We start from the raw sequence: 20,618 nt of genomic DNA, 5'->3' as shown, positions 1-20,618 counted from the left end.
TAATAGACTTTAGACCCATTCCTATCAGATCTTTCTGAAATTATATCCAAGTCACCTTTGATTGATTTTGGGTGTTTCCTAAATCTCTGAGAGCAGCACATTCACAAACTATTTAATGGTGGATGAGTACATTTTTCTTTGTTGATCGTTTTATCATTTAATTTCAGGAGATGCTTATTTTTCCCTCTGTCCCAGTTTTGGATTCCCAGATGAAGTCCCCAGCACAGTTCAGTTCAAAAGGCTTTTATGTAGTTTCTCTTCTCTAGGAACTTACTGGCTGTATTTGGAAAATAAACACAAAGAGACCCTGCCTGTGTGTGCTATGATAGAGATATAGACCAGGGACTCCAGGCCTGTTTGGGAGTTGAATGACTTCCAACAGATGGAGTCTGAGTCCAGGGTGACTTTGCCCAGAGGTAACTCTTTCTAACCTTGGCTTTTGAATTCTGGCATTTTTCTCTATCTGTGAAACAGTGAGGCTTCGGAGGCCTGGAGCTTGAGAAGCCTCCTTCAGACCAGACTGAGAATGGCAGCCCTAGGATGTGGAATAGGGACCAGAGATCGGCTGTTATATCCAGCCGCTGCGCTTTATGTTTGTGGAGCAGGAAGTCATTATCTGGAGAGTCACAAATCCTTTAGAGTTCATTTCCATTTCCGGAAAGGGAAGTGTCACTTGCCTGCCAGCAGTTAGGGCAGCTTTATCACCACAGCTACCAAGCCCCCCAAGGAGCCATTCAAAGTCACAGTCCTGTCAAAATAATCACTAAAAATTTTTTCCTTCTTTCTTAATCACAGGTCCCTGATACAGGGAGTGTTTTCTGCTTTTTTCTCAAAACTTAATGTACCTACTAGTGAATATCAGTTATTTTCATTGCCTTATGTTGGTTGTTAAAATTAAAACTTTTATACTAAGCAAAAAAAGCAAAAACAACCCTCAAAATGAAGAGATCAGTGTCCTCTTTCTCTTCCTTTCATCAGTAATAATAAAAATACTGTAACTTAAATTGTATAGCATGCCACATTCTACAAATGGCAACCACATGCATTCACGAGTCTCATTTGGTCCTCTCACAACCATACTGTGGTAGATAGACCAGATTATTATTCTCTTCTTTAAAAGCGAGGAAACTGAGACTTCGAAATTGGGTTACTTGCTCAAGATCAGATAGTTCTAAAGATACTGAGCTGCAGCCCCAGAGCTGCAGTATATCTGAGGGGTCGAGCCGAGGGTTGTGGATTCGAACCTCTGGGGGTCAGATCCTGGCACCACGACTTGTTCGTCTGTGACATTGGTCTGGTCACCTCCTCTCTGTGCCTGTGTCCCCGTGGATAGACTAGGGATAGTGGTCGGACCTTCCTCACACAGGTGTCTCCAGGATCAGATGAGATGGTTTCAGTACAGGCCTGGGCAGAGCACCTGGCGGGGGACACGTGACTGGGGAGCGTCCGCTTTGCCACTGCTGTGGTCTGGGAGGTGGGGGCCGTGATGGGCTCTCTCTCTCTCTCCTTCCAGCAACCTCTCCTGCTCTACATCCTGAAGTCTTCTCCTGAAGTCACCAGAGTACTCCCGACATGCTCCAAAAGTCACCACGGGCTCTGTGGGGCCAGAGAATCCAATCCCAAGTTAAACACTTGGAAGAAAAAAATAACACCATAAAGATCTCTTTCCCTGGCACAGTTTTGCCCTGATTCTAAAGGCAATTTGTACCCATCTCCTCTTACGTATCCTTAACCCCTCTTAATTGGAAATCTTAAGGATTTAGAGCAGTTACAGTCTTCCTCTATAAATATTTTTGGGACTATTTATTCTTGCTAACAGCCTTTATTAAATTCAGGTTGACCTGTGTGTTTGCCACAGTCTGCTCTTGAAGATAAGACAGAAAGTCTTCTGCTATGCGGTGCGTGCTCTTAAACACTTTCGAGGCAGCAAACCACAGTGCTTTAGGTTGTGCACCACACCCTGTGATGTAACTGAGGTTCTGGCTTAGAGGTGGGCTGATGCTTCTGGCTTTATGTCCTTCGCTTGACTTCTGTCATATGTGCAAAGAAGAGGCAGCAAGGAACCACGGGGATTGGTTGGCTGTGTGTCCAGCTGCCCGGGAGATTATGACCCCCAGGAAGGGCCCTCAGTGAAGACACAAAGGTTACTGTCTTTACAGAATGCAAGGCAGCAAGTTTGTCAACACCTTGGTGTGTCACAGCCGGGCAAGAAGCTTCAGATTTGGAGTTAGAAGTCCTGATCCCATTACCTCATCTCTGGCTACTGCAGTCTCTGACTTTAAGTGTCAAACAGGAGTCAGATTTACTTCATGAAACAAATCATCAGCATCGATCATCCTTCATCCAGTGTCATACTTTCTTATTGCTTTTCATATATCCTGCACCTCCCCACTGAAGCAGCCAGACGTTGAATATGTGAACTGGAATTAATATATTTTCATGCTCTGCATTCCAGAAGCTTTTAGCAAACATAATGCTCATACTCACAGCTCAGTCAGATCCTGCCAGCAGCTACTGCCACTTGTTTTGAATGTTGTCCCATGAAAATTCTCATCTGAGAACATTAAGCCATAAAACCTAGGCCCTAAAACTGCGTATGCAGAATAATCCCCACTTTGTAGAGAGGGGTGTGTTCATGAATGTGTATGTGCAGTGAGAGAGCTTGAAGGAAACTATGATGGTGACATTGATCATCTCAGGTGGCAGCAAGATCCGGGTGCTTTCAATTGTCTGTATGTGTTTCCGCACCATCCACGTTTTCTTTTCTTTTTTTTTAAAGGATTTTATTGAGATATAATTGACATGCAATAAACTGCATATATTTAAAGTATACAACTTTTTTTTAAGATTATTTACTTACTTCATTAACTCTTCATAGGAGTGTTAAAAAGAAAACCACAGGCCCACAATGGTGTCATTCAGGCTAAAGCCCAAAATACAAAACCTAGAATGTAACACCTGATTTAATTGCATTTTCAGCCTCTTCCAAAAATGTAATCTTTTTTTTTCTTTAAGAACTTTTATTGAGATACAATTGACATGGAATAAACTGCGTATATTTAAAGTGTACAATTTGATATTTCTTTTCTTATTAGTAATGTATATATGGCAATCCCAATCTCCCAATTCATCCCACCCCAAATTTTCTAAAATACAACTTCTTCCTTAAAATGATCAAAAAGTTTCACCTTCTTTGTATTACAGAAACAAACTTTTATTTACTTTAGAACTTGGTGACTGGAACATTTATATGACTGGTGTGCTTTAAATGAACTCACATGTGAGTACATTAGGTTCTGTAGGCCTTAAACCTTGAGTTGTCCCCAGATGAGGCAAAGAACACTCAACCCTGGTCCCAGGGATAGTTAGGGAGCAAGTCAGTTAAGGGGCATATGTCAGTTCAGGATGTATAAAGCTATGGAAGTGTTCTTGCTCTTCTACTTTCCCCTGTTCTCTGGTTACTTCATTTCATTTCCTTTCTCAGAAACACTTAACAAGTTTCTAGGAGACTTTTCAAAAGGCCATGGCCTGTTCGATCTGATGTGTAACCAAGCCTCTCAGCGCACAAGTTTTGGTTTAATATCTCTGTAAATAAGTCTTTATTCCAAGACTGCTTTCTACATTTTTATGGTCTTCAATCTCTAAAATGCAATAACTGCCCACCTTGGAGCCACTCACAAAGCGTGAAGAATTGTAGGACTCACTTGGAATCTAAAACTACTCACTATCTGAAAAGTAATCATAGGCCGTACTAAACAGTGGTTGAGCACTTTTGAATGTTTAGAAGCATGTTCCCATGTGTTATTTCATATCTGCTTCCAAACTAGAACAGGGATTATGATTATCCCATGTTAAATGGGGAAATGGCACAGAGAGGCTTGCCCAAGACCACAGGGGGGTTGTGGCAGAGCCAGGACCAGAAATAAAACCGTCTGTTCTGTGGCTTTATCAAAGCTCGCACAATGCCAAATGTCTCTTCAAAATTTTCCCCAAGGGAACCTGGACTCTAAGGAATAATTATGATAATGATAGTGCTAAATATTTATATAATACCTGCTATGTAAACTAAATACATTAACTCAGTCCTTCCCACAACTTAAGAGATAAGTACTATTATTATCTCCATTTTAGAGCTGGGGGAACTGAGGCCTCGTGCATTTGTAACTAGTGCATTAAGTAACTTGCCCAAGGTCACAGAGCTAGGAGGTGGAATAGCCAGGATATGAACCAGCCTGGAGCCAGAGGCCACACTCTTGGCCACTTGGCAATGCAGTCGGGCCTATCCACTTCCCACCTGTTTATGCCTAGGCTGACCCAGGCCAAAGATGACAGTTCTAGGGATAAGAGCCTTAAAATTCCTTCCTTCCAAACTTACAGAGTTCGAAGTATTGTGTCTTGTATAGGCACGAAGAATACTGTCCTATTTCCTTGTGAAAAGAGCAAGGGAGAGTAGAGAGGAGCAAGAAGATGGAAATAGTTTTGCTCAATAGCCAGACAAGTTTGAAAGGTTCTAGAAATTTATGTCTGCCCATGGTTCCTACAAAGGTCTTTTTTTTTTTTTTTTTAAGTATTTGGTTGTGCCAGGTCTTAGTTGTGGCAAGCGGGCTCCTTAGTTGTGGCATGTGAACTCTTAGTTGCGGCATGCATATGGGATCTAGTTCCCTGATCAGGGATCATTACCCAGGCCCCCTGCATTGAGAGCATGAAGTCTTAACCACTGCACCACCAGGGAAGTCCCCCTACAAAGATCTCTTCATCTGTCTTCTGCCCACTGCTAAGGAGCTTGGATTGCAAGCACAGAAGCCAACTTTACTACTTTTAAGTGAAAGGAATTTATTTTAAGGATATAGTTGTTTACAGAATCAGAAGAAAAGCTGAAAACTCAAGCTTCAGCAGGAAGTTAGTGTATAAACTTTTACTGTGTTACAAACCACCCTGAAAATTAGTGTGTGTCCATATCCCCCTGCCCACCGCGCCGCCAACCAACCATTTGTTAGCTCAAGATTCTGCACATCAGCAATCTGGGCAAGCCTGAGCGATTCCCTGTATATACTAGGCTGAGCTGATCTCCTTAGGGGCTCCCTCATGGGTCTGCAGTCAGTTGCCTGGTTGGCTAGGGTACCTCACCTCTCCATGTGGTCATTCATCTCCCTGCAGGCTCGTTTCAATGATGGTCTTGGGGTTCCAAGTAGAGCAAAAGAGGGCACGCTGCAGCATGCAAGCGCTTTTCAAGTTTCTGCTAGCAACGTATTTGATCTTGACTAAAGCAAATCACGTGCTCTAGCTCAGAATCAATGTGGTGGGGGTCAGGGAGACTGCCCAAGAGCATGGGTAGAGTCAGGACGAATCTGTGGCCATTTTTGGTATCTCCTACAAATGGTTGGGAACCTTGGCAACCTTCGGCCTCAAGTCAGCAAGGACCTATGTGCAGACTCTTCAGGGTGCCTCCATCTGAATAACTCAGCTCCCATCCTTTTCCTGCACTTGAGTTAGTCCATTCAAAATTTCCAACAAGAATCTGACTTTGCTTGGGTCATATGCATCCTGGGTGGGGCACCTTGATGGACACTCCAGAAAGACTTGCATGAGAGGAGAAAAATTCAATTGTGATGTTTTCACCCCAAGTAGCAGAGGAGGGATGCAAGGCAGGTAATACAATATTCCTTCCCTGTGCATTGTTCACTGCGTTGATTTGTTCTCCTCTGAACCATATGGGTTGACTTTTCCTCTGAGACTTCATTGAAAGCAAAAGTAACAGTCTCAACCTGCTACTTAAGCAATAAGAGAGCTAAAGCATTTAATTCAAAAGACATTTGCTATAAAGCTCGTGATGACCCTGGCATGGGTCAAGATCTCACAGACAGCCCCTCTTCCTTCCATTGTTATGTATTTATTGGGTACCGAAAAGACCGGTATTGTGATAGTGAGGTCGCATAATCCTTGACCCTGGCAACAACTCCAACAGTTATTTGTTTAGATCCGTTTTATAATTTTTGCAGAATTGGAAGACTGGTTTTAAAACTTTCTAGAGAGCAAGGTGGGTGGTGGTCAAGTCATGCTTAGCTAGATTCCAGGCAACATGCAAAGGCTGAGATAGGTTGTTAGCATGGCCACCAGGGAGCTGGAACACGTAAGGGTCAATTATTGCCCAACTAATGGGAGAGTTCAAGGGAGTAATAGATCCTTCTTACTTGCCAAAGTACCTTTCCCTTTGGACTGACAACCAAGGCCATTTTTCTGGTTACAGTAGTCCACTTTTACTTTTACAGAGGACAGGGAAGAGGTGATATCTTTGTGTGCGTGTGCACCCGTGCCAAGTGTTTGAAATGTGCCTAGTGCACTGAAACAGCCTTCCCCAAACGTTTGGTCATAATCCTCCAAAGGTTTGATCATGAGCCTCTAATATTTGTACATATATAAACATACTATTTTATAAGTGCATTTATGAATTACAAACAAGTATTTTAATATGTTTTCTAACATAGAAACAAAAATTAGAAATGTTTAAAGGATGGTTTAAAAAGTCAACAATCCAAAAAAGAGGGGATATAGATATACGTATAGCAGATTCACTTCGCTGTACAGTAGAAACTAACATAACATTGTGAAGTAACTATACTCCAATAAAAATTAATTAAAATAAAACAGAAGCCCACAAAAATAGAAGTTCTGATATTTTCTCCCCACACCCCAGTGAATCATCCTGTGTGCCTCCTTGGGTGCACTGCTCCCCTTTGAGGACTGCTTCTCTGGAATACTATAACATCTTAGACCTGCCCAGCAATTACAAAGGCAATTCTTAGTACCAGAGAGATAATAGGAAGCTGTATGTCCTATCTTGACCAAAGTGTACTCATGACTTAGCACTTCATGAATAGACTCTAGTGCTGTTTTGTTATAATCACAGTGGTTTCGTGAATGCAGACTCTCTCACATCTCTTGTAATTCCCAAGCCTTTGCAATAATTATGGAAAGATTTAGATTCATGGAATCATAACCTGAGACAAACATTTTTCTTTCTTTCTCCATTCCCCATTCCCTTGATAATAATAAAACTTCAAAGGCATTTTTTTCTTCCCGCTTCTTCCCTCTCTCCTGTTTTGCTTCCTTAAAAATTCTGAAATAATAATATTTACATATTTTTTATTGTGATAGCTAACATTTATTGTGCTGTGGGCTAATTAAATTCAGTGTCCTTTAATGATCTCAGTTACTCTCACAACGACCCTATGAAGTGGGTACTGTTATTATTCCCCTTAAGAGCTGATAAATACGAGGTTTAGAGAGGGTTAAGTAACGTGCCCAAGATCGCAGTTTTTTTAAAGCAGGGCCATGTCAGTCTGATTCCAGAGCCCAAGTCCAAGCTTTACCCTCTGCAGCCTGCAGTGGTACAAAATAGGCAGTGAAGACCAGCATGGGACCTGGAGTTCAAGCCAGCATTAGTACAAGCCACTTTTAAGCTGTCTTTTCTGTTATGGACCTTGTGTCCACCCAGGAGACACTGGTGTATACATGCTGGATGGTGAGGGTTCCTGGAGCAAGTCAGGAAAAGTACTGAGTGTGTGTATGAATCATCTGGAAATAGCTTTTTATTCTGTTTGCCTTATGAGTTCTTCTGAAAAACTTGACAGGTTCAAGAGTACAAATAGATCTCTACCTGCTAGAGTAAACCTATTGTCATGCTGGAAATTAGTTGTTTTCCTGTTTTTCTACTGGATTATTTTAACTTGATATGTTTACAGTTTAAAAATCGGACCTACCGTCACTCTGTAAGAATGTCTCCTTTGATCTAAAAGGGAGCTGGACAAGTACTGAAATGAAATCAAGTTACCTACTCCAAATTCAATGGAAAAGAAATGGCTTACTGTGTACAGGAGCTTTTTGGTTATTTTGTTGTTGTTGCCATTACTGGAAAATCCACGTAAAGAGCAGTGAGCTTTGGGTAATCTCGGTGAAGGGGGATCATTTGTACAGCTCCTTTCAGCTTGCAGGAATTGCCCCTAACCTTTCTATAGGTGACCTTAGCCCGACTGATTATACCCCAGTCCCCAACAGACCTTTTGAATTCCTCCTGGAAGCTGTGTTATAGCCTAGCAAAGTTAACAAGTGGAAGATAGGCCTGATACAGACTCAGTCAGAATGCCTGCTCTTCTCATTTCCAATAAACACACATGTACACAAGCATGTGTAACAATGCATGAGAGCCCCCAGCTCTGTTTCTTTGCCCCAAATTTACAGAATCAGCTGTGGAGAAGCAGCACTTCCCATCACTAAGGTTCAAAATGATCAGACTTTGAATCTGGTCTACGGTAGAATGACTCTACCTGTATCTGTTTCAGGACTGTGAAGGGAAAGAAGGCATTGCTGTGTGTGCTTCAAGTGTATATGTTCATCAGGGTTAGACACCTCCAAGCAGGTGAGACTCCCAGGCTCCACCCCCAGAATAAGTCGGCAGGGGTCCATGCCCTTGGTGCAGGTGCTCCAGGTCCCATGCAGTGGAAGTCAGGGTTAGAAGTATTGTAGGTAAAGAGGATGATGAGTCCCAGCTCTGTAGGGGCATAGACTGATTGGCAGGACATTAGTACCAATTAAAAGTGGACCCGTGTATTGAACAGAGCAGAGAGGGAGATGACAGAGCCATTGGTGAGACTGAAACCTCTAGAGTAATTCCATTTGGCCACTTTGACATCCTCTCTGAGGAATAGCTCTGTTTTCTGTTACTTACAAACATAACCAAGAGAACAGTCAAGCTCTCATCCTTGGGTGCTCTCTAATCCTTCATAAATCTGGTCCTTTTCTGTTTCTAACTATTGCAGTTAAGAAATGGTAAAGGTAGTAAGATGTGTCTTTACCTTCTTCAGATGTTCTTGGATTTCGGAATCATCCTACAAAACCTGAAACCTGATTTTACCTGTTCATATAGGAATTATGAGGGACTTCCCTGGTGGCGCAGTGGTTAAGACTCCACGCTCCCAATGCAGGGGGCCTGGGTTTGATCCCTGGTCAGGGAACTAGATCCCACATGCATGCTGCAACTAAGAGTTCACATACTGCAACTAAGGAGCCAGCGAGCTGCAATGAAGGAGCCCTCAAGCCACAACTAAGGAGCCCTCCTGCCGCAACTAAGACCCAGTGCAACCAAATAAATAAATAATTTTTTTTTTAAAGAGTGATAAGGCTCTTAGAAATTGAGATCTCTGACCACATATAACATCAGGGTTTAGTCCCTTTCAACCCTACTTTAGGGCAAACTGATCCACACTAGTTTTTCAGTAAAGTCCAGGACCTTGACTGTTCCCTCACCCCCTTAGGGTCCAGTGGTTCCTTGGAGCTTACAAGCATCCTGGCTTGTTGCTGGGGTGTATCCTCATGTGGTGACCAGGCGAATAGCGAGTGAGGACCTGGGGGCACACACAAGTGAGACTTCCACTGTGGCAGTAGGTCAGGCAGTCCTGATAAGTGACCTGTCCTGGTCACAGTAAGGGCATGGGCACTGTAGGCTTGCCACTGTTTCTGGGAACTTGCCCAGTGCCTCTCCAGGCTGTCCTTTTCCTGCCCCAGCCCTGGCACTTCCTAGGCATAGAACTAGGCTCAAATCAGAGTCAGGATGGAGACCCCTTTTTTCCCTTGCCTCTACCATACTTTCTCCCTGACAGTAACATCTGGATGCTACTCCCTTCTCTTTTAAGCTTCTGAACCAAAAGAGTCCTTTCCACTGTCTTGTCACATCATAGACGAGTTTGATGGGCCATTAAGCAGAGAGTTTCACAGTCCATCCAAAAGGGCTCAGACCTTACTAACTCCTCTTTTTTCACTCCTCTGGTGGGCTCAGAGAATAGTTTAGGATGGGAGGGAAATGCAGGGGGGCTTTTTGCTATGGCAATAAAAAAATAAAACACAGCTTAGGTTAGGTCAGCAGGTATCATTACTAGTTAAGTCTCTGAGATGCCCTGATACATAAAATGTTGAGATTAATTTTTAAAGTAGATTGCCAGTTTTTCAGTTTACCATAAATATTGGAATCTAGCCCTGCCCCCGCCTATGAGCTCTGCTGGGGAACTGAAGTTGGCCCTGTCAGACAACAGCAAGGGGTTACAGTGGGATCTCTGCCCAGGTGGACGTTGGAGAATAGAGCCTTCATCTAAAACAAGGTAAGCAAGTGATATCAGAAAGGCGAATTAAGCTAGGAAACCAGTAAGCCAGTTGAGCGGAGCTTTAGTTGTTAGAGAAAGAAGCCAAAAGCAGCAATCCAAAGGTTGAATATTGAAGAAGGCAGTGGTAAAAAACAGGCAAATGTTTAGAACCCGATTTTAAAAATTTAGAACAGGTTAGGAACACACAAGATGTTGGGGATGTTCCTGGGCCATTCATCAAACTTATTTAAAGTCTGATGCTTGTTTTATGAGGAAAAAAAAAAGATGAAATGTATTCGGTCAATCTTGATAAGCAGGGAGGGAGTTGGCAGGGTGAACTGGACCAGTCATTTGAAGGTGCTCGGTGCTGCTTCTTAGGTCCTCTTAGCAAATAAAAACCAGAATGTAGTGTAAAATGTTTTTTTTTTTTCTGGCTTTTTTTTTTAAGCTCTTTATTGGAGTATAATTGCTTTACACTGCTGTGCCAGTTTGTGCAGTACAACAAAGTGAATCAGCTGTATGTATACATATATCCCCATATCCCCTCCCTCCTGTGATTCTTTCCCACCCTCCCTATCCCAATCCTTTAAATCATCACCTATCATTGAGTTGATTTCCCTGTATTATGCAGCAGCTTCCCACTAGCTATTTTACATTTGTTAGTGTCTATATGTCAATGCTACTTTCTCACTTCATCCCAGCTTTCCTACCCAGAGCAATTTACAGATTCAACGCAATCCCTATCAAATTACCAAAGTCACTTTTCACAGAACTAGAACAAGAAATTTTACAATTTGTATGGAAACACAAAAGACCTCAAATAGCCAAAGCAATCTTGAGAAGGAAAGGTGGAGCTGGAGGAATCAGGCTCTGTGATTTCAAACTATACTACAAGGCTACAGTGATCAAGACAGTATGGTACTGGCACAAAAACAGAAATAAAATGTTCTTGATAGGGATTCTGTCAAGCAGTGGTAAGTGGTAGTTTGGTGAATTGACTTCACTTTGGCGATGTCTCTGATCAGCATCACGACAATGCTAAGGACAGATAAATAGACTTGGACCCTCTGGCTCTCCTTTTTATCAGTGTATTGTGATGACTAAGCAGGTCTCAGCTTATTTTATCCAAGTTAGAAGCTCCCTTGATAAGGTTCTCACCCATACACATTCACATATCAGGCGATAACTTCATGTTCAAAGTCTTCCCTGTATGAATGCAATCCTGTTTATGTAACTTCTTTTCTCCCACGGAACAATGCTCCTCAAGAGTTATGTGTCAAGATAACTCTTGCCAATCTCAAAGGTAAATTAACCAGATTTTAATTTAATGGACAAGCATTAAGAAAATACCAGAGTTCATGAATATTAAAAGTGGGACTTGACTTTTAACTTCATCTTGGGCAGTTGAATTAAACTCACTGAGCCTCGGTCTTCTCAGCAAAATGAAGGGGTCATGTTTTTGTTATTTCTAAAATCTCTTCAAGCCCGAAAATTGTGTGTTCCTCTTCTTGCTTTGCAGATGACGACACAAATACGTAAGTGCCTGCTGTGCCTCTGAGGCTGCTCATACCGTATGTGCTCTCTTGCAACAGTGACTGTTATGTTGAAAAAACCACAATAATCCCAGAATATTTATTCTCACCACTGCTCATAAATTCCAACAAACAGCTCTCAGTTTTTTGCACTTGTCGTTGCATTCAACAAATTAGGTTAACAAATGGAGGAGGAAGATGGTAGAGTATCTGCTGTATTTAAAATACCATAGAATATGATTTTTTCCCTCATGGTGCTTAATTTTTCTTCAGTTTGGTGGCTTTGATTGCCATTATAATCAATTAATTTAATCTTTGGGGAACTTAAAATAGATTGTGGTCTAACGTTAAAAGAATCCACCATCTCTTTTTAGTTTGCATCAGCAAAGGCATTAAGGAAGCTCTTAGGTACTGGAAGTTCTCCCTGTGGTGTAGGATGAGAACCTAATCTTCATCCATGGCTTTTATTTGGCCGCAGCCCAGCTCATAATACTAAAAGCAATTTGGAGGTAGCAAGTGGAAGAGAGAGTAATTAAAATGATGCTGGATTTTGGTTATATTTTAATGTCAGTAAAATGGAATTGTGGATGATAGTTAATGTTGTTCTGAAGATAATTAGTTTTTGCCAATTTCTTAGTGGAGGAATTTGCCAGATCTTTCTCCCCCTTGTTGTTTCCAGTACCAGCTACACCAGTCACAAGTGTCTTAGGAAAGATCTAACTGCTGCTTTATCAACACAGACTACAGCAAAGCTGTTGATTTTCCTTCTCTGAGGTTAATTAGTGGGAGGGATAAAGATAGGTTTTGAGCTTTTAATCTTTATTTTGTAAGCAAGATAGCATTTTTTAAAAAGAAAGAATATAAATTTAGAATTTTAAAAATCATGCCTTGCCTGACATGAGACGTTTGTTTCCACATCAAAAAGTGTTTTTAGTACATACATACACTTTATGTCATGTATACGTATGACTCTAGAGGCAGTAGCAGTGGCAGCAGTAGTTGTAGCAGCTAACGTCTGCTGAACATTTATTATTTGCCAAACACAATTCTAACGTCTGTATTAAATTTTCCCAGAAACCCTGTTAGGGAGGATTTAATATTTTTCTAGTTTCATGGGTGGGAAAGCTGAGATGCAGAGAAATTAAACAACTAGCCCAAAGTCACAGAGCTAATGAGCTGCAGATACAGAATTGAAACCCAGGCAGTCCGACTCTACGTTGTAGGCTCTTGTTATTCACTCAACAACAGATGTCATGATTAGCTTCCAGTGAATTAACATCCTCAACAGCATAGTCTTGATTTGTTTCCAATTTCTCCATGGTATAGACACTGCTGTGATGAGCCCAGCACTGTATACATCGTGGTGTGTCTGTCTTGTTCTTTCCTTAGATAAACTCCTATAAGAATTCTTGGATTATGTTTTTTGAGACTTTTGTACAAATTTTCAAATTGCCTTTCAGAAAGATTTTTTTAACACTTACACTAGAGTGTAAGTTCCCATGTGTCACCAATAATGATTATTATTCTTTCTAAATCTTTATGTCTCTGACACAGGGGGAATTAGATTTATTCTTTTATAAGGTTAAACTTTTTTTCCACATGGTTGTTAGATATTTATACTTCATTAGGGAAATGGTCTGTTCTCATCCTATTTTATTGTGAGGCTGTATCATTTTTATTAAGGATACACTGTCCTTATATGTTAAAGAGGTTGAATTATTGTCATATATGATACAAATATTTTCCCCCAGAAATTTTACATACAGATACATTTTTTTTATATGCAAAAGTCTCAGAGACCATCCTTTAATAAAAAGAAGCTCATAAAATATATGACCTCACCTTTATAAAAAATTTGAAGATGTCCTTCAGTCATAAATGAAACAAAATTAAGAACTCACAAGTAGGGAAGTCAGTGTTAATAGGGGATAATTTTTAAAAGTAGTCTTTGGCAGTGCTTAGGTTCACCTCCAGAATTGCTTTATTTTCATATGAAAATATGAACCACTGTGACCTATGTGAACTATGGATCACTTTTGCTTTTCATCTATAAAAGTGTCTTTATTAAGATATATTTTTTTTAATAAATGCTTTTGTAGAAAAACAAATTTGACCTATACCCCACTACCCCAAAGGATGGGTTTTTAAAACAGATTGTAATCATGGAAGATAAAAATGTCTAAGAAGAGACAGTTTTGTAACAGTCTTTTGAAACTTTTTGATGGCTCTCAAAGAGAATGTAGAATCTCTAGAAATTAATTTAATTCAAAACATTTCCCCCCAAATTTAAAGGTACTTTATTTAAATTGTATTATGAGTCTAATGCTTCAAAACTGGGTAGGACTTGGTGTGATTTCAAGTAACTTGGCTTAAAAACAAATTTATTGTAAGAAAGTTATCTTCAGTGGAGACAAAGGCATTTTTCTCCCCATTTTTGGTTTGGGAGAGGAAAATGAGAAGTACTATTTTGGGGGCAAGTTTCCCAACAGAAGAGAATCTTTTAGCAGCAAGAATAAACAGCTTTGGCAGAAATCCACCCTCCAAAGGAAAAGGACTTAGGGCACATTTTAAATTAGGGACTAGTAATGAGCTCCAAGGCAAAAAGGATATCCCTGGTACAAGGGGTGGGTCAACACCAGACTGTCTGGGTGGAAACACTGCTTACAAAAGCTCCATAGAGCAGTTTCATTAGAAAGTGATGCATTTTGTGATACACCCCTTTCCCAGTTCTCCAGGGAGGATTAGTTACTGTTCCAAGGAAGTGATTGTATTTTACTCAGGGCCACATTGTTCCCTTTAGCCTTCATTAGAACAACAACAACAGTAATAACAACAGTGGTGGTAGTAGTAATAAAAGTCCTACAAAACTGGATTGTTTTCTGACCCTTTCCCCTTCATTTTCCAGAAAATAAGTCACTCTACATCTACAAAAGTGGGTAATAATTAATCTGAAGGAGAGTCTCAGCTTTAATTTTAAAATGCTTTGAAATTCCTTCTTTGCTCATTGTGTTTCTGGAGTGAGTGTGGGTATGTATGCACGCATGCTCATGTATTTAGCTTACAGTTTCAAACTGATGTTTTCAGTAGAGGTAATTGCTATTTGTTCGAATAAATATAGTTTGAAAGATGGCTGACAGGCAGCCATCCCATCCATGTGTAATTACATGTTTAATTATGTGTGACATTGCTGATTTGGTGTGGTTGGATATGGTATTCATGAAGATTTAGCAGGATGATAAGAAAACTCAGCTATTTGACTTAACCATCTGAGTATTCATTTCTCTTTGATTCTGAATTTCTGGCAGTAGAAACAGTGGGTGGAAGGGTGGCAGAGATCTCCACACACATTCCTCCAGTGACAGAGAGACTAGGATCGCTCCAAAGCAGAGTTTCTTTTCCCACTCGTTCAATTAACAACCCTTTACTGAGTATTTTCTATATGCCAGACACAGATTTGTTTTCTGTGCCATTCCTTCCTCAGAATCCACTCCTTGCTTTATAAAGGCCTCATTCCCCCTCCCTTCCCATAACCCCAGCAGACACTCAGGGTCTTTTTTTTTTTTTTTAAAAAAGCTCTTTATTGGAGTATAATTGCTTTACACTGTTGTGCCAGTTTGTGCTGTACAACGAAGTGAATCAGCTGTATTTATACATATACCCCCATATCCCCTCCCTCCCGCGACTCCCTCACTCCCTCCCTATCCCAGCCCTCTAAGTCATCACCCATCATCGAGTTGATCTCCCTGTGTTATGCAGCAGCTTCCCACTAGCTATCTATTTTACATTTGGTAGTGTATATATGTCAGTGCGACTCTCTCACTTCATCCCAGCTTCCCCTTCACTGCTGCCCTGGCCCCCACCGCCCCCAAGTCCGTTCTCTACATCTGCATCTTTATTCTTGCCCTGTCACTGGGTTCATCAGGACCATTTTTTTAGATTCCGTATATATGAGTTAGCATATGGTATTTGTTTTTCTCTTTCTGGCTTACTTCGCGCTGTATGATAGACTCTAGGTCCATCCACCTCACTACGAACAACTTAGTTTCATTCCTTTTTATGGCTGAGTTATATTCCATTGTATATATGTGCCACATCTTCTTTATCCATTCATCTGTTGATGGGCATTTAGGTTGCTTCCACGTCCTGGCTATTGTAAATAGTGCTGCAGTGAACACTGGAGTGCATGTGTCTTTTTGGATTATGGTTTCCTCAGGGCATATGCCCAGTAGTGGGATTGCTGTGGTGGGAATGTAAATTGGTACAGCCACTATAGAAAACAGTATGAAGGTTCCTTAAAAAAACTAAAAATAGACACACAGGGTCTTTATTGAAAAGGTTTGGATCGTTCCTGCCTCAAAACTCAACTCCTGTATCTCCTTCCTTGAAGGCCCTGCTAGGGTGGAGTTTATTTGTAATAACCCCCCCCCCTTTTTTTTCATAAAACAAATAAACCCCAAGATGGAAAAGTATTTTAGAGAAAAAAGATTAATATCAGGGGCATTTTCTCATGTTACTACATACGTGTAAACAAACATTTTAATGGCTGCATGTTTTTCCATTGTGTGCCTCAGTTTCTTAACATTCACCCAAAACTTACTTCACAATTTGGATTTATTTCCTTAGGGTAAGATTACTAAGTCATTGTTCATGAATATTTATAAGACCCTTAATACAAATTGCCAAACCATTTTTGCAGAGTTTGTAGCAACTTACGGTTCTGTTAAGGGTCTATTTACTGTTCACATTATAGCACCCTTACCCTCATCGAATACTAAAACTTTAAAAATCTTCACAGATTTTGGGGGTTTAATTTGCTTTTTTCTTATTACCAGTGAGGCTGTACATTTCCTACATGGTTATTAGACATTTTTACTTCATCTTTCCTGGGTTGTCTGTATATGTCCTTTGCCTGTATTTCAAGTTTTTACATTTTTGTTATTCAGCTGTATAAACTTATTTCATATTATGGATGTTAACATTTTGTCTTTAATATTTATTGATCACATTTGGGTAAGAATCCCTCCGATTACATTATTTGCAATCATATTATCACTTAGAGCATATGGCTTGTTTTGTTCAGTGAGATCAGCTTTATATCACTTTATGTAGGAGGTAGTTTTCAATGTTTAAAAGTATAAGAATACATACTTTAGAGTCAAGAAAAAAAAAACTATTCCAGAAACTTCAGTAACATGAAGGGAGAATATATGAGTTAAATTGCAAGGGATCTGGGTCCTATCAGTGCTTCTGTATTGACATTTGTATTCTTACTGCATTTAATGAATGGCCCTCTGGTGTGCTTATTACAGAACTATGAGAGCTGTGCCCAGACTAAACACTTGAAATGAAATGCTTTGGAATTTACTGGATTCCAGATAAAATTCTAGTCATCCTTCATTCCTATGCCTCTAGAGGCCCTGAATAGCAGCCCCTCATATGTTCTCCTTTTCCTTTTAGACAATTCTTCCTCTCTTCAGGAAGATGAAGAGGTAGAGATGGAGGCCGTCAACTGGCAGGCCAGCAGTCCAGCCGTGAACGGACACCCCGCCGCTCCTGCGACCTCTGCTCGTTTCCCTAGCTGGGTCACTTTTGATGACAATGATGTCAGTGGCCCTTTGCCACCGATCACCTCTCCTCTGAAGCCGAAGACACCACCTCTTGGATCTGTGATCCCAGATGTACCTTATAACTCAACTGGGTCGTTTAAGAAGAGGGAACGTCCCAAGAGCACTTTGATGAACTTCTCCAAAGTTCAGAAGCTGGACATTTCCTCCTTAAACCATCCGCCTTCCGTGCCCGAGGCTCCTCCTTGGAGGGCAACCAATCCTTTTCTGAATGAGACTTTACAAGATGTACAGCCCTCCCCTATCAACCCTTTCCGTGCTTTCTTTGAGGAGCAGGAGAGGCGCTCCCAAAACCATTCCATGTCTGGCACCACAGGCAAAGGCCAGAGAGATTCTCTCATTGTCATCTACCAGGATGCCATCAGTTTTGATGATTCAAGCAAGAACCATTCACATTCTGATGCTGTTGAAAAACTCAAACGACTCCAAATTGAGGATCCTGACTGCTTAGGGAGTACGACTCTCCCTGATGATGACCCAATAGCCTGGCTTGAACGAGATGACCACCTGCCAGGTTCCGTGCTGTCCCAGCCCAGGGATGGGTGGCCCATGATGCTTAGGATCCCAGAGAAGAAAAACATCATGTCCTCTAGGCACTGGGGACCCATCTACATCAAACTGACGGACAGTGGGTACCTGCAGCTGTATTATGAGCAGGGCCTGGAAAAGCCATTCCGTGAGTTCAGGCTGGAGATCTGCCATGAGATTTCAGAACCCCGGCTCCAAAACTACGATGAGAACGGCAGGATCCACAGCTTGAGGATAGATCGCGTCACCTACAAGGAGAAGAAGAAATACCAGCCTAAACCTGCTGTGGCCCACACGGCAGAGAGGGAACAAGTGATTAAGCTGGGCACCACCAATTATGATGACTTCCTGAGCTTCATCCGTGCAGTTCAGGACCGTCTCATGGACCTGCCGGTATTGTCAATGGACTTGAGCACAGTGGGCTTGAGCTACCTTGAAGAGGAGATTACCGTGGATGTCCGAGATGAATTCTCTGGCCTTGTGAGCAAAGGAGACAACCAGATTCTCCGGCACCGTGTCTTGACACGGATCCACGTCCTTAGTTTCCTCTCTGGCCTCGCCGAGTGCCGCTTGGGCCTCAATGATGTCCTCGTCAAAGGGAACGAGATCGTTTCCCGGCAAGACATCATGCCCACCACCACCGCAAAGTGGATCAAGCTCCACGAGTGCCATTTTCACGGGTGTGTGGATGAGGATGTATTCAACAGCTCACGGGTTATTCTGTTCAACCCTTTGGATGCCTGCCGATTTGAGCTAATGCGGTTCAGGACCGTATTTGCCGAGAAGACCTTGCCTTTCACACTCAGGACCGTGGCAAGCATCAGCGGGGCAGAGGTGGAGGTGCAGAGCTGGCTGAGGATGTCGTCTGGCTTCTCCTCTAACTGTGACCCTCTCACTCAGGTTCCCTGTGAGAATGTGATGGTTTGCTACCCTGTGCCCAGTGAGTGGGTGAAAAACTTCCGCAGGGAAAGTGTCCTGGGGGAAAAGTCTTTGAAAGCCAAAATGAACCGGGGGGCAAGTTTTGGCTCAACTAGTGTATCTGGCTCTGAGCCTGTCATGAGAGTAACTCTGGGAACTGCCAAGTATGAGCACGCCTTCAACTCCATTGTGTGGAGGATAAACCGGCTGCCTGACAAAAACTCAGGTAGGCAGAGCTTTCTCTTCTGTGAAAACTGCCACATGGTTGTGAAAGAGCTGGGATCAAAAGTTCCACATTCTCTTTCCCTATGAAATGCTGGTTTTTGTTATGTGACAGGAACGGTGGTGGGGAGGGATGGAGGAATGGGGGGCCAGAAAAGCAAAAAATATTTGAGCAAAGCAATTAACAAACATGCACGACCCAGTTTACTCTATCTTTTTACTCCCTTACTATCACACTTCTTCCATAAAACTATGCATTAGTCTCCTCAGCTGGGCTGCTAAGCAGATTTCCAAGGCAGCTTATGATTTTGTATTCTTTTCTGACTCAAAGTTTTATCTGATGCTGGAAGCTATCCTGTTCCAGATCCTAGAAGGCTTCTGGGCTTTGAAGAGATGTCTGTGCCCTGAGTATAGGTGAAAGGGCCAGTTTATGGCCAATCGTGTGTACAGTACAGGCCAGGAGTTAGATTTATGATTCCAGCCACCCTGTGCATAGCCTGTCAATCATAACATCCCAAGGTCAGAGCTGGGATCTGGGGATGGGGCCTCTGATCAGACTGAAGATCCAGCCAGGACATGAAGGTCCAAAAAGACTGAAATCCTATCAGACAAAAAGTAAGGGAAGCAATGTTTAATTTAAACAAAGGAGACACTTTAGCAGCCCTAGCTGGCTTGCTCACAGCTAGCAGGGGTGCTTGTGTGCTTGAGTGAGCCTGAAGGCAGTGACTTTCCTCATGGGGCCAGTGAGATCTGGTGAAAAGACAAAACTAAGGAGTAATCAAACAGCTCTAATAGCTTTATTTCTTAGAGTAAGTCCAGGTGACCCCAGTGGCACACAATAAGCCCATGATCCTGTGATCCTTTAAATCACTTCTCTTCTTGTTTATAATAAATGTTGCTCATCTGTTAACAAAAGTGGGTATTTGGGCCAAAAAAAAAGACAGAAAGAGACAGAGATACAGAGAGAGAGAGAGAAGGAAGGAAAGAAAGAAAGAAAAAGAAAAAAAGAAAGAAAGAAGGGGAAAGAAAGAGGTTTGGAGAAACTGTTGGTTAAAAAGTCTTTCTCTTATGTAGATATTCTTTTTTTGTATTCTCACTATGAAATCCGAACAGTATGTTTGGAGTCTTCATTTCCTGTTCTGAGTGTGGAGTGCATTTGTTACCCTAAATGTAATACGATATGAAGCCAAGAAGCAATACTATCTGGTCAACTCCCTGGGCAGGCCAGGCAGTGGACACACACCAGGGCTTTATGTGGCAGACACTGGGTGTAGTGGTGCAAACCGAAGAGACAATTGGACCTCTGTGTTTGAGGCTGGATTTGTCACCCCCTACTTCTAAACTGACAGAATTTTTAACACAAAGTCTTCCGCTCTGCGCTTGCTTACTCATTTCCCTGAAGTCAGCACTGTATTCTCCTGGTGATGGCACTGTGATTTCCTTCTCAGCCACGGGGCCCATCTGAATTGATGGCAGAAAAGAGAAACCCTCATTTCTCCCTTGGCATCGATGCCCTTGAGAAGAGAACTGAGGTAATAGGGAGAAAATTACTATGTAACCTGTTAGAGGTTTATATCAGAAAAGACAAGGCCTCAGGTTTATGCTTACTGGAATTTTTAGCTCTGCAGTTTACTAAGCTTGGATTCATATCACTTCAATAC

The 20,618-nt window shown here is 41.7% G+C and overlaps 1 protein-coding gene across 6 annotated transcripts in view; it reads left to right on the top strand.

Annotated features, from left to right (window-relative positions):
• STON2 (stonin 2) overlaps positions 1–20,618 on the top strand; it is a 145,148-nt gene that overhangs the window by 112,106 nt on the left and 12,424 nt on the right. For all 6 annotated transcript variants that reach the window (XM_057731442.1, XM_057731438.1, XM_057731441.1 and 3 more), the window contains one exon: positions 17,123–18,961. In XM_057731442.1, the coding sequence (XP_057587425.1) occupies positions 17,123–18,961 (1,839 nt within the window). The remainder of the gene's footprint in view (positions 1–17,122; positions 18,962–20,618) is intronic.

The sequence above is a fragment of the Hippopotamus amphibius genome, chromosome 4 (assembly GCF_030028045.1).
Source record: "Hippopotamus amphibius kiboko isolate mHipAmp2 chromosome 4, mHipAmp2.hap2, whole genome shotgun sequence".
Lineage (NCBI taxonomy): Eukaryota > Metazoa > Chordata > Mammalia > Artiodactyla > Hippopotamidae > Hippopotamus > Hippopotamus amphibius.
The sequence above is the reverse complement of the archived record's forward strand: the minus strand, read 5'-3'. Positions and strand labels throughout refer to the sequence as shown.